The 14,198-nt window shown below is 48.3% G+C and overlaps 2 protein-coding genes across 3 annotated transcripts in view; one reads left to right on the plus strand and one right to left on the minus strand.

Annotated features, from left to right (window-relative positions):
- LOC135236166 (LHFPL tetraspan subfamily member 6 protein) overlaps positions 1 to 2,360 on the minus strand; it is a 57,175-nt gene extending 54,815 nt beyond the window's left edge. The window contains exons 1-2 of one of the 2 annotated variants that reach the window (XM_064302380.1): positions 1,986 to 2,360; positions 505 to 1,054 (exon numbers count right to left, since the gene is read on the minus strand). In XM_064302380.1, the coding sequence (XP_064158450.1) occupies positions 505 to 889 (385 nt within the window). In that variant the 5' untranslated portion in view covers positions 890 to 1,054; positions 1,986 to 2,360. Of the gene's footprint in view, positions 1 to 504; positions 1,055 to 1,695; positions 1,853 to 1,985 lie in introns of those variants that run through there. The other variant, XM_064302381.1, reaches the window with a different exon arrangement.
- A 1,746-nt stretch (positions 2,361 to 4,106) lies between these two features.
- cog6 (component of oligomeric golgi complex 6) overlaps positions 4,107 to 14,198 on the plus strand; it is a 38,545-nt gene continuing 28,453 nt past the window's right edge. Inside the window, exons 1-4 of the mRNA XM_064301733.1 lie at positions 4,107 to 4,303; positions 4,771 to 4,914; positions 5,928 to 5,999; positions 6,649 to 6,707. Coding sequence (XP_064157803.1) covers positions 4,166 to 4,303; positions 4,771 to 4,914; positions 5,928 to 5,999; positions 6,649 to 6,707 — 413 coding nt within the window. The 5' untranslated portion in view covers positions 4,107 to 4,165. The remainder of the gene's footprint in view (positions 4,304 to 4,770; positions 4,915 to 5,927; positions 6,000 to 6,648; positions 6,708 to 14,198) is intronic.

Consider the following 14,198-nt stretch of genomic DNA (forward strand, 5'->3'; position numbering starts at 1 on the left):
GTGGAGGAGCACGGGAACTCTCAGCAGCACCGCTGTGTCCTCCGCCACCCCCAACCACCTCCCACCGCCCACCCCCCACGGCCAACTCGCCACAGTGAGGAGAACACTCCTGTGAAGCCAGCTGGGAGAGGGAACATGTCTGCTTTCAGCAAACAAACAAGCTCCCAGCTCCAAGCAGTGATGTCACCCCCCACCCCCCCCGCCCTCCCACCCGGGTCCACCAGCCTGGGAAAGGGAATGCTGTATTCCCAGGCCTATCCTGCTACTCTGTGGGCTGGAGTCTGGAGTCTGGAGTTGGGAATTACATCACTCACGGTACCCAGTACAACAGGGTCATTTTGTGTGGCAGAATCTGATCCCAAACAAAGCAAGTCCTGCTTCGCAGAAACAGAGGGGTGGCAGAAATTAAAACTGTCTCTCTGCGCTGTCTGTACCCAGAGGGGGGAGGAGGGCAGGGTGGTAAGGGTGCTAACTCCAAAAGCCGCTCCGAGCGCTCTGACTTACCCCCGACGAACTGGATGCCCCCGGCGACGCGGCCGATGGTGCGGGAGATGAGGTCGGAGACGCAGCAGCCCATGAGCGCGGTCAGGCCCACCAGCAGCAGCAGGCCGCAGCCCACGCCCGTCACCACCGTGCAGATGCGCCACTCCAGGCTGGGGATGCCCTGGAAGGTGGCGTAGCGCCCGCACTGCTCCAGCATGACCGTGGCCTGCCGCTCCTCGTCCCGCACCGGGTACGAGCAGCGCCGGAACGTTCCGAAGGACACCGGCTTGTCCATCTGCGAGCCCAGCAGCCAGTAGGGCATGAAGAAGCCCACGCAGGAGGCCGCCGCGCACAGGAAGGACAGCAGCGCCCACAGCACGCCCGCGCAGGTCAGGCTCGACGCCATCGCCGAAGAGGGACTCTCTCAGAGTTTGCTTTGGAAATGCCCGGCACTGCTTCAGGCTATATTCACTCTGAACCAGAACTTTCCTCTTCACTTTTGTAAGAGCTTTTTTTTCTTTAATTGTATCCACGCCGTTGGACTCCACTCCTTCTCACTGACTGATGGCCCCTGAATAAAGAAACCGAGAGTTAATCTTATGGCTGGTCAGGCAACTGAATAATTAAATTAAACAAAAGCGCACTTAAACTGCACCCCAAATTGAAATGCAGACTTTTTTTTATTTCAGAAAGGAACTACGTCAGATGTAAGATGTAAACACATAAATGCAACCTAACTTAAATAAAAAAAAAACGATAAAAATAAAAATGGAAAACAAACATTTGTTCATCTTTGGTTATCGACTGCCAAAACTGGCGTGATAACTACAGAAAATAATGCACGGGGTAAATGATTATTATTCCAGTCATATATGCCATAAATACAAAAACTCATATAAAATCACAGGCACAGAAATGTCTTTTAGAGGCTGATGGGAGACAACTCCAACGCATAAGTGTGCGGAATTAGTCCGTGAAATCCACAGCTAAAACCTCCCAACAAAATGCGCACACACGCGCGCGCACAAAACATCAAACAATACCAGGGAATGTTCTCAAAAATGAAATTTATATAACCATACACCGCTGGTAGCAGCAGTCACTGTAAGCATACTACACATTTCTATAGAATTGTATGCTTGAAATAAACGTGTGCTCCAATTTAAATTGTGGCAATAAAAGTTACAAAATTCAAACATGCTTACTGCATACCCTTTCGCCAATAACCTGCTGGCTGGATATCGAAGTTTGTGCGATCTTCATTAAGTGAAACTGAAATAATTATTCCACCGAAGGACGGATGCTACATTTGACGCATTCCAGCCAACTTGTTCAATGCACAGTTAACACTTCGCAATCACTACACATTATCTTCCTCGGCAGTATGACACGGGGATGCCCAAGTAAGACGCGAAAGCCAACCCTGCCTTGGCATAGCCTACGTGAACTGAGCCTGTACCGTGAACGAGTATACCTGGGAGCTTGACACTCGTAGAACTTACATCTTAATATGTCTCCAACTGATGCCGCTGTTTAATGAATCCTTCGATTGTATGTCCCATTTAACGAAAGTGTCGCAGCATGGAAGAGAGAAAGGGAACTTTTAAAATCCAAGAACGCGTGAATCAAAATAAAGTCGATCCGGAGCACTTTGTAAAATGAAGTAGTTACAGACCAGAATTCACTTTTCCTTCTTTCTAAGAGTCAATGGGATCCAACAGCAGCTAATGCAATTGTGATCAGCCGTAAACAGCACAGAGCGATCTTTGCCGACGACCCAGTGGATAGAAATCGTCGCGCAAAATTCTTTGAGCTTGTGAGAGTGGGAGGTTGCAAGGGGGCGACTGTGCCTGTGCGCCATACTCACGAGGGGACCATCAATCAACTAAATCTCCACCCAGGGGCTGGACTTTCTGTTTCAATGTCCCGGTCTGTCGCTTCAGCAGCGCAGGCAGATGCACGCACGCACGCATGTACACGCGCGCGCGCTTAGGAGCGCGTGAACGAACAATGTGCTGCTTGACATCGTTCGTTTCAATCTACGTTTTAAAAAGACACTTCTGAAGTTCTGACTGCGTAAGACCATACCTACCATGAAAATGTATTCTCAAAGCTTCAAGGCACATTAGAACCATTGTTTCATCCCTAAAGAATAACTGTATTTTTTGCCCATTTGACAAAGTCAAAATTTTGAATATAGTGGAAATGATACATAAAGAAATGTTACAGTGCATTTTCAGAAAACCAAAGAATATTATTTAGGGATGAATTCACTAAGCTCCCCAGCTACGCATAAACCGAGCATTTTAGCACATTGTGGTGATAGATTCGCGTGAATCCTTGTACCTGAGAACGTGTGGAATCACAGTGAATATTTTCTCACCTTTATCTCTGGAACCTTTGTGTTACGAATTTGCCCACAGCAGTCACTCACATCATTGCACAGAGTATGTAGATCTTCAGGGGGCCAAGTGGGATAAATACCACCCCCTTCATGTTTATGAGCTAAAGATTTAAAATTCCACCAGAAAAAATCCCCACAATTTAAGATAAGAGCAATGAGAAATGCTGGTCAGAGGTAAAGGAGGCATCCAATTCCAAGTGTCTACTTTAGTTGCAGAATCAAATTGCCTCACAGTGTAATATAGCATTATCAGCAACTGCAGTAATGTAATGACAATGCTTCCATAGTCAAGGTCAGACTCATGATTATTTATTGGGGTTACTCTGTCACCCGTCTAATCATCTTTCAGATATCATTCCCCCACTACTATCATCCATCACATTACATCTGCAGGCATTAATTTAATTTAACCCAAAATTAAAATGTCCTTACAATCTCCCCTAAAGATTACTGACTGGTTTTATTTCAGTATTTACAGCTCAGGGCTATGTTGAAGAGTTGGATAGGAATTAGTATTGAGTGATAACACACACACACACACACACACACAGTTTTAAGGATTGTACATTATTTTTCCTTGAATAATGGAAGTATTGGGGAAAACAGAAACTGCCATTATGAAATTGTTAAAACATGGTTATCAAAATAAACAAACAAGCAAAAACCAAACAAACAAACAAACAAAAAAAAAAACAGGTGGACAATTCACATAGGGCTTACAGTAAGGTTTATTATTATTTTCTTAAGAACATAGGCCTACATGATTCCATATGGTTGATTACAGAGGCAAACAAATAAACATGCATGCATCCCAAACAAATATTTGCTTTAAATACTGGCAGTGTGCCTTTGAAAGAGAAAAAAAATACCAAAATGAAAGTAAGCCGTATAAACAGGCTGTGTTTCCTAAATGTTTGACTTTTGGGTTGCGCAGCTGAATATAAACATGCCAAGGTAATCAACATCTGAAGTTCGACACAATTGGAGAGAAAAAAACAAATCATCAAGTACCATACTACGAGTCAAGATGGGAGTTTGAAGCCCTCACATTTTTCTAAATAAGATATACAACAGGTGGAAAGACACGACTAATAACAGCACGGAAACTGATGTACACAAACATCAAGACAAGAGTTAGGGCATTACCGAACGCGCATTAATAATTATGAGGAGTCTGTTCCTAAGCCCGGAACTTATTATTTAGGGTCGTTTTTCCAAGCGGACCTACTATAGAGACGGACGTTATCGTTTCCTTGTTGACGTGTGAAGCTGTTGATCATGGCTGACACTAAAGCAGAAAATTCATCTGACACATCTACTCTCATTCACAGTAGTGGCAATGCAGCTCCGCAGCCCAACAACCCGTTGTCTAGAAAATTAAATAAGATTCTGGAAACCAGACTGGACAATGACAAGGTTGGTTTAGCTATTATTGACTAGGTATGCTAGCGAGCTCGGAAAGTAGGAAATCCTATACTGCTACTAGCCACTGCTAATGTCAGTTGGATAAGCAAGCTGACAGACTGCTCTATGAAGCTAGCGAAATGCAGCAGACTTGGGAGCATTATGAGAGTTCGCCTAGTAGCTTGCTAGCTAACGAACGACAACTGTCAACATTGCTAGATGGCTTGATATTGGGGCAGGGTACATCAAAACAACTAGCAAGTGTGCTGGTTAGCACACACGGGACATTCAAATGTGTTATTAGGTAAACCAGTTGGTCGTTCGTTAATAACCAAGTTTGGCTTGATTTTGCAGGCGTAATCTTTATTCTACCCCAATGTGTACCGGGATGGCAAATTACTTGGAATGAAATGTTATGCGTCCTTTATACGCTGCCAGCAACTTGCTAGCTAACGTCAGATGTTTGAATGACATTTCAGGAGATGCTCGAAGCCCTCAAAGCACTGTCGGTGTTCTTCACCGAGAACAGTCTCCGGACTCGCAGGAACCTGCGCGGTGACATCGAGCGTCGCAGCCTCTCCATCAATGAAGAGTTTGTGAGAATATTTAAAGACGTAAAAGAGGTAACGATTTTGCTAGCCAACTGAATCATACTCCTATCGGCCCACCCAATCTTAACTGTTAAGGGCATACGTATAGGCAGCTTCTAAAACATAAGGAAATCCGACCATAGCATGCCTTTCAAATTCTCAACTGTTTTCGAAACTGCCTGCTCGCGCCCTCATATTTTCAGTCAACCGATTTGGAGTTGCTAGTCAGTTTTGTCTTTCGTCTCTAACCAGTGCCCGGTCGATGTGAGTCACCATTCACTGTTTCTCGTAAGCACACACAGTTTCAGCAGTAAGGACTGAAGCTTCTACAACGTGTCCCAACAGCCACCGTCTTCCAGGGTCACTCAGATCTCTTTTTTCAGCCATCATGGCTGAAATAACGTGCAATTGAGCCAGCATTTTTATACGCAACCTGAGCATGCTGGGATGTTGCTTAATTAGGAACCTCACCTGAGTGCAAACACCTGTTTTCAATATAGGTTACTTTGTCTCCCAAATGTACTTATTTCACGTTTACCAGTATAGAGCAACAAGGTTCCCAGTTATAGACGTGACATTATTATATATTGCCCTAAACTGGTTACAATTGCAGCTGTAAGCGCTCAGAACACAATTTGGTTTGTTTCTGTGTACATTTGCATCTAGTTGTGACATGTCCAGTTGTGAGCTGTGCTTATTTGACTTGACTTACATTATTGGACGCACAGGCACACACGCACGCACAGGCACACACACACAAACAAACAGTGTTGGCACAAATTATGGAAACACTGCATTTTAAACAGGTTTTCAAGATTAATGTAATAGCTATAAAAAATGTCCCTTTTTGGTACAATCTTTTTGGTACAACAAAGGTAATATGTAGTAAATGTAATATCAACATAAAACATAAATGAAGAAATAATAATTTTTAAAAAAAGCATTTGTGTTATATATATATAACACATATATATATAGTGTAGCGCCCAGTGACCCTTTAAACCCTGTTGTTGTGGGGTTCTCTTCTTCTTTTTGCCTCGTTTCAGGAGCTTGAGAGCGTGCATGAGGATGTACAAGCTATGAGTTCATGTTGCGAGGAGATGACTAACCGGCTAAAGGTGCAGTGTGAATTCTTTTTTACCCGCTGTGTTATGTACTGAGTGTCACCTGCATTTTAATTTGAGTGACCTCTGACCTGCTTTTGTTGCCTGACAGCTATCCACACAGTGCAACAATGTGATAATACATGTGTACAAATGCATTATATCTTGTGGCAGCAACAGTGACTTTCTCAAGTTTGAGTGCATGCTGTAGGCAGCGATGGGGCCCATTTGAAGGCACACTGAAAATTGAAATGGCACCGAATTAGCATCGTAGCTCTGTGTCATGTTATCAGAGCACTCCACTCCAGTTCAGTTCAGTTTACTCCCTACTAGGGGAACTGATGTTGTTGCAGTACTAAATAAAAACTGTAAAAACATGATACAGCAACAATACACAACCATTCCCAAATAATGTAATAGAATTTAAAAAAAAAAAAATAATAATCTGGCCTTCCATTGGCCAGATTGTGTGGTCTGGTCTTCCACAGTCCCAGGATGCATTGCTCTGTGTTCAGGCTTATTTACCTGTGTCCTCTTATTGCTAAGCTGCAAAATGACAAGCCAACTTTCCAGAGGACTGTAAACCTCACCAAGGTGACTTCAGCTGCCTGTACTGTCTCCCCTCTCTTGGTGTACTAAGGCTCCACTCCTCTATGCCCCACAGGCAGCCAAAGAGCAAACGCAGGACCTCATCGTGAAAACCAACAAGCTGCAAGGAGAGAAGTGAGTGCCTGTGCTTTTGGGGGAAAGGCAAAGAGGAAGGGGGCAGGCAGTGCGGTGCGGTATCTTGGCAGGACAGCTTGAACCAAGCTCAGGTGTTTTTAGGGTAAATTTATTCCTCCAAGTTTGGCTTTATAGAGGTAGAGTGTTAGAGTTAGAGACATTAGAGAGTTAGAGGGGTAGGGAGTTTCAGACATTAGAGAGTTAGAGAGTTAAGGAGTTAGGGACATTAATGAGGTAGACAGTTAGATGTAGAGATGTTAGAGAGGTAGGGAGTTAGAGATGTTAGGCAGTTAGAGACATTAGATAGGTAGAGAGTTAGAGTTAGAGACGTTAGAGAGGTAGAGACATTGGAGAATTAGAGACATAAGAGAGTTAGAGAGTTAAAGATGTAGGGAGTTAGAGAATAGCCAATTCCTTCTGCCCTTCACAGTATGACAAAAGGAAGTCCTAAGCTTTGTCAGATGATCTTTAGTCAAAGTAAAAAAAAATGAAGCCACATGTCTTTAAACTCAAATTCTTACATGACCAGGATGAGGTGCTTTTTTTTAGTCGTAAGATGGAAACTTTTAAATTGGATTCTTTTTTGTTTGTTTTTTTATCAGTTCATGTTCATGCAACACAAGCATTATCCTAACAGACATAGTAGGCATAAAATGTATCCAAACTTATAAAATAACAAACAAGGTACATGGACTTCCTGAACACAAGGAAATTGATAGACAAAGTGGAACAAAGGTTATTAGGTAGGTGTAGACCTTTCCAGTGAAGGAATTAATATGTGGCGCTTTCAAGTAAACATACCACAGAAAGATATGTGCCCATTGAAATCTGTTGTTAAAACGCGGTTTAATTTTGGCAGGCTCTACCGTGTTCTGCTTCTAAGACACAGGCATTTTGAATTTCCTCTAAGTGGCAGAAGGCTGCAGCTTCATTGCGGATGTGTTTGGGAGATTTTGTGCCCCTGTGCGGGTTGAGTGGCGCTCACGGTAACGATGAGGTTCTCCTCGTTTGGTCTTTTTTTTATTCTCACGTCGTAGCCCGAGCCCTGAGCTGCACTTTCTTTTCAAAGGGAGCGGGACGTGAGGTAGCTTGTCTGTGCCCGAGCCGCCCTGTTTGGATAAGCCGCCGAATGCCTTTTCACCAAAGGGAGGCTGCTAAGGCACCGTCAAAGGGGATCTTCAAAAGACTCCCGCTGAAGTACCGAGATAATCAAAGACGCAGCGGCTATCCGGCGCATTTCTAAACAAAGGATCTCCGTTTAATTTTATGCACGTACCGCCCCCCTCCAAGACTTAACAGAAACTTCCCTTAACTCGATTGCCCTCGCACTGCAGTCGCGTCCTTCGGCTAACGGTTTTTGGAAGAGATTGTATCGTAAAACATTTGAAGCACTGAAACTTTTTTCCCCATATGGTTTCTGAGGAACAGTGTGAGTGATTTGGTACCTGAGCCGTGTAGATGTGAGCAAAGGGAGAAGGTGTTGATTTTGGGTAAGGGGAGCTGAATATTCCCTTTATTTCAGCAAAGTTCAGCCTCTGCCCTAATGTTCAACTTAAGGGCAAGGTAACAAGTATCTGCAGGTTTCAGTTCATCGTAGATAACAGCTTTATGTTTTTGAAAATCATTTTTCATATTTTTCTTTCATTCAAATAACTTAAACAGTACCTTTCTTGGTTTTTTTAAAACTTGTTCTAGGTAACCTCGCATTCATACACTCGCCAAGAACAGGCTTGTTTCAGGAAGTCGTACTCATGCATCGTTAATCAATCCAGTCAGTCAAGTGGTTTTATTCATGTGGTGAATTATCACCTCCAAGACAGTCACAGTGCTCCTCACAAAGACAAGTCCCAGACATTGAATTGAATTCATTATCACTGGTATTAATGGAGAAATAATAATTCATTGCTTCAAGCATATGATGGGACTGTTCTATGCTACAGGGGTAAGTTTTGTTGGCAGAATGGGGGAAATAGTTGGCACTTAGTCAGTGGTTAATTTCAGACTGACTGATGCAACTTTCGCCACACAGGCAGTTTTGAAAGTTTACAAAGACTTGTAGATGAAGAAGACCCTTGGTGCGTTGAACACTTTACCCACTGCAGCAATACTCTAGACAGCTAATAAAACTGAAAGCCTATACTGGCTATTTTGGATTGTTCTTCTGCACTGCTGGTCTAAACCTTTTTAATGAAAAATTTAAAGGATTTAAAAAACCTAACTGTTTACCTGTTAAAACTAAACTAAATACACCTGAGACTTGTGGCATGTTGCGTGCTGCCAGCCAAGCTGTGGAAGGAAACGGAGGTGTCTGCTGTGATGCCTGTTCCCTGCATATTAATCTGCGTACCGAGGTGTGAGGCGAAGAACATCTCGCGAGAAACACTTCTCACGAGTGCTCAAGCTTCAGTTGACGGGATAATAAATGTAAATTCATTTAAAAATGCTTCGGAGGAGCGCCGCAGTCAGCTCGCGGTGTTTTCTGTCTCGTTCTCGCAGTCGTCCCTGACGGCGGTGCCAGCGTCGCGATCGCGGCGCCATCTGCTTCTGCTCCGGGTTTGAGTTCGGGTCTCTCTTCCGCGTACGGCGGTGCGTTTCCGCTCCCCGATGGATCGCTGCGTTTTTACCGTGGAAACGTGAGCTCATAAAACCTCCTGCTGGTTTGCCGGGCCTGGGCCGCCGCTCCCTTAATAAAGACAGCGGGACGCGCGGGGATATCCGGTGGGGTTTTAGTGCGAGCCCGCGAAGTGCGCGGCGGTTTCCGTGGAAGGGGAGACGCTAAACAAGTGGCGTTTCGGGCCGGCTCTCCAAACGGTGATTAAACCCGAATCACTGTAATCAAGGGCGCCGGGGACCCTGTAATAACGGCCAAGTGTGATTCTAACACCGGCAATTAAGCGCCGTCGGGCCCCAGGTGATTGGTGGCTGCTGTCTTATCGACTGGAGGATGATTAGGCCGCGGAGCGCGAGGGGATAAGCAGGAGAGGCGGCTGTCGCGGATCAGGGCTCCACTGCTTCGCGGTTCCGGCTGGGGCGTGTCGCGGTTGTTTACGGAGGGAGAGCCTGTCAATGAAGCGGAGGAGGAGGAGGGGGAGGAGGAGGAGGGGTTGGTCCGAGCGGATGGGGGTGCTAATGATGAGGACATGACAGGAAAACTCAACGTTTTCCCTCAGAAACTATATGGGAAAGGTTTCAGTGCTTCAAATTTTTTACGATATAATCTCTCGAGCGCCGTTTGTCATTGGCTGCGCAGCGCAGTCGTGGAGACAGGGGGCGGAGCCGTGAGGCTGAGAGTGGAGGGCAGGGGGCGGAGTCAGGGTCAAGGAGGTGGGACCCGTGAGACAGAGTACAGAATGGGGGTATGGAGGGACGGGGGGAGGGCGGAGCCAGGTGGTAGTGAGAGTATGTAGAGCCGAGGGGGCGGAGAGAGGAGGCGGAGTCAGCGAGGCGGAGTCCTACCCGTCGGCCGGGCGACCTTGCGGGCAGGAACAGGAGGGGCGTGTCTTTGGCGGAAGCCAAGCTGACAGCTGTGATGTACAGTTGGTAATTCCACGCTTCACTGGAACCACAAAGACCTTCCTGAAAAGAAGGTTACATCCAGCCAGAAAATAGAAGCTGGGTAGCGGGGGTGTGTGTGTTGTGTAGTGGGGGGCAGCGATGGAGGGATGGAGAGAGCGATATAGGGAAGGACATGGGTGGAGGAAGGAGGAGAGGGGGAGGCTACGATTGAGGCCGTGTTTAGTTCTGCTCTGTTGGGGGATGATGTAGTTTTGTACCGCGACTGGTTCGGGTAGGGGCGACTGTGTGAGGTGGTGTAGTCTGCTTGGCTTTGAGTCCACACCCTGCCTGAGTCTGGATGTAGTTAGCGTGCCTGTGCTTGCCTGCACGTGCGAGGTGGGGGGGTGTTGCTCTTCCAGCAAGGGGGGGTGGGGTTTGGGGGGGGGTGAGAGGTCAGGGGGGTCACTTGTCACCAGCCATATGGCGGCGCACGTGCCTGCTGGCCCCGCTTCTGATGTTGACCCGGAATGTTCCAGAATGTTCTCTCGGGGAGGTGCAGGCGCGGGTCTCTCCGCTTAGCTGCAGCTGCTCGCCGATGACGGGCTGCCAGCACCGCGACCACGCCCTCGGCTCCGTCCGCGTCCACGCCCCAGCAGGGCTCAGGGTTCGGCACCGTCCCAGGACCCTGTGTCTCCGGACACGGGACCGCCCCACTACAGAACCAGGCTTTCATCGGCTGTGTTTTCTGAACAGGAATGAAAGAGAAAAAAAAAAGGAAAAATAAATTCCCACTTGCTGAGGAAAGTAGCACATTTTAATGCATTGTTATGATATGATAGTAGCACATTTTAATGCAATGTGTTATGATGTGAAAGTAGCACATTTTAATGCAATGTGTTATGATGTGATAGTAGCACATTTTAATGCATTGTTATGATGTGATAGTAGCACATTTTAATGCATTGTTATGATGTGATAGTAGCACATTTTAATGCAGTGTGTTATGATGTGAAAGTAGCACATTTTAATACAATGTGTTATGATGTGAAAGTAGCACATTTTAATGCAGTGTGTTATGATGTGAAAGTAGCACATTTTAATGCAGTGTGTTATGATGTGAAAGTAGCACATTTTAATGCAATGTGTTATGATGTGATGCTTCTTGCATGTCGATGCAGTGTACGGGAGCTTTTTATTTCTTTCTTCTTTCCTTTTTCAGTGCATGTCATTTCCCATTCTTTGGGATGTGTGACGACTTTGTTAAAACTGCCCCTCTGAGGGCCATTCTTCAGGGTGTCCTCCAGACACACTGGAAACAGGGAGGGTAAACACCCTGAACGGACAGGGAAAAAGTGTTTGCGCATGCACGTGCGTGTGACCGTGTGTGTGTGTGTGTATGTGTGTGAGTGTGTGTGTGTGTGTGTATGTGTGTGCATGTGTGCGTGTGTGCGTGTGTGTGTGTGTGTGTGTGTGTGAGTGTGTGTGTGTGTGCATGTGTGCGTGTGCGCGCGTGTGTGTGTGTTTGTGTGAGAGTGTGTGTGTGTGTGTGTGTGTGTGCGCCGCCCTTCTTCCCTTTGTGTGCGGGCGCGGGGCATCCGGTGCGTTTGATAGGGCGTGTCAGGCGGGCGTGTCAGGCGGGCGTGTCAGGCGGATGGGCTCGCAGCACAAAGAGCGGCTGGCTTCCTTCCGTTCGTCCCGCGGCGCTCGGCGCCTTTCTCCTGCGACAGGGCGCACCTGCCCTCCTCCCCCTCATCACCTGGCCTTTGTTACCCTCCTCTCTAAGAGCCTGTCATCCCCGCCGCCGAAGCGCGTGTTTGCCCCCGTGTTGGCTTTTAAACGGGGCGGGAGTCTCGCTGCTAACGCTGGGACACGACCGGGGAGGTGCGCCGACTTGTCCGGGGAGGGGGGGGGGGGGAGGTAACCGGATCCTCTGTGGAAGGGGCCGGGATTCAGCCTCTGTTGTGGGGAGGAAAGACAAATGTTGTGCAGGCGGGTTGGAACCCCGGTCACGCCGGGTCACAGGGCGCGCCTGTCGTGCCGCACGCGGGCCGGTTAAAATAGGGCCGCGCGTTTGGGATTGTCCGCACCTTAGAAACGACGCTTCCCTGACAGAGTTACGGCTGCGCTGCCGGTCGGCTGCACCTCTGGGAGGCGCGTTTGGACGGCTGACGAGCGCAGGCCGTTACTGGGGGGGTGGGGGGGGTGGGGGGGGGGGGGGTCGCCACACTCCCCCTGTCACTCACACAGCCTCGGGCGTTCCGCCCCGCTGGTATTCGTGGGGCTCTTTGAAGGGGGTTATCCCAAATCTACCTTTAAAGAGCTGGGCTGTGTGTACAAAACACACCAGGGCTGCGTGTCCTTGCCCTCCTCCCCGGGGGGTTAAAATGCCCCCATTGTCTTCCTGATTCCCTCCCCATTCAGAGGCTAATTTTACGAGCCGTTTGGACGGCGGCTGCTTGTTTTGGCACAGCGCTGCCACGCGCGCGCCAGTTAGCCAGCGCTTTAGCGCTGCCACGCGCGCGCCAGTTAGCCGGCGCTTTAGCGCTGCCACGCGCGCGCCAGTTAGCCGGCGCTTTAGCGCTGCCACGCGCGCGCCAGTTAGCCAGCGCTGCCACGCGCGCGCCAGTTAGCCGGCGCTTTAGCGCTGCCACGCGCGCGCCAGTTAGCCGGCGCTTTAGCGCTGCCACGCGCGCGCCAGTTAGCCGGCGCTTTAGCGCTGCCACGCGCGCGCCAGTTAGCCGGCGCTTTAGCGCTGCCACGCGCGCGCCAGTTAGCCGGCCTTAGCGCTGCACGCGCGCGCCAGTTAGCCGCGCTTTAGCGCTGCCACGCGCGCGCCAGTTAGCGGCGCTTTAGCGCTGCCAATTCCCTCCTCATTCAGAGGCTAATTTTACGAGCCGTTTGGACGGCGGCTGCTTGTTTTGGCACAGCGCTACGGTGGAAGGTCGCGCCGCAGAGCAGCGCCCAGCCAGCCGGACGGAACGCGCAGGATCTGAACGCTCTGCCCGGTGCTCCGGACTCTGAGCGAGAGGCCGCTCCGCTTCCCAGCGAACTCGTCCGACGGACTCTTCCAGAAAGCCGGCTTTCTTTTCGAAGCCCGCCGATTGGCCCGGTGGAGGGTTTCAGACGGAGGCGATCGACCGAGCCGCTTGGCTTCGGGTTTCAAACAGGAGGAGGGCTTAATTGAGCGGGGCGGGGCAGGGGTGCACGTTTTTGGAAGGCTGAGTGCCCTGTAATTCACATCTGCCTCAGCGAGCCCCGGTTTGCCTGCTCAGGCTGACAGACACACAGATGAATGAGCAGATGAACAAGGTTACTCTGCCCACTAATGTCCCCAGCCCATTCATTTTGAGTCCCTTAATGACTCATTAAAGCCAGCTGACGTCCTCTGTAGCTCTCCGTGCAGGACAGTGGGTACATGAAGCAGGTTTCCCATTTCCAACATACAGTATCTCATAAATCACCACAGTAATTAACTCTTTATTTCTAATTTATTTTTGCATGTGAAGATATGGCTGAGACGTATATTTGATAAATATTATATAATTGTTGTAACAGTATTGTATCGTTCTGTTCTGAGGAAGGAGTTGTACTTTTGAAATGCATCAGCTTGGTCGCAAACATATATTTGACGTCCTCAATCCAGTCTTATTTCCATGTGTTTGTGGCGCTCTGTGGTGAAGGTACGCTTTTGCGTGAGCAGTTCAGTTCGAGAGTCGGCCTCCTTGCGCACCGCGCCACGCGTCGCGTCCGAGACACGCCTTTCTGAACGGCCGACGAGCCCTCGTGAACCGGCCCGGAAGAGGACGCGATTGAGCGCTTGGCGAAACAACAGCGAGTGAGAGACAACCCAACGGGAACAGTTTCGCTTTCCCTTCTGATGACGCGCAGAAGTAAAGCGGCTGTCACAAAAATAACAAACGCAACCGAAAGAACTCAAAACTGAGTTAAAACAGCGCCGTTTCCCTACATAACCGCCACCTTGGCTTTGCCGACATG

Source organism: Anguilla rostrata, chromosome 12 (assembly GCF_018555375.3).
Source record: "Anguilla rostrata isolate EN2019 chromosome 12, ASM1855537v3, whole genome shotgun sequence".
NCBI classification, from domain to species: domain Eukaryota; kingdom Metazoa; phylum Chordata; class Actinopteri; order Anguilliformes; family Anguillidae; genus Anguilla; species Anguilla rostrata.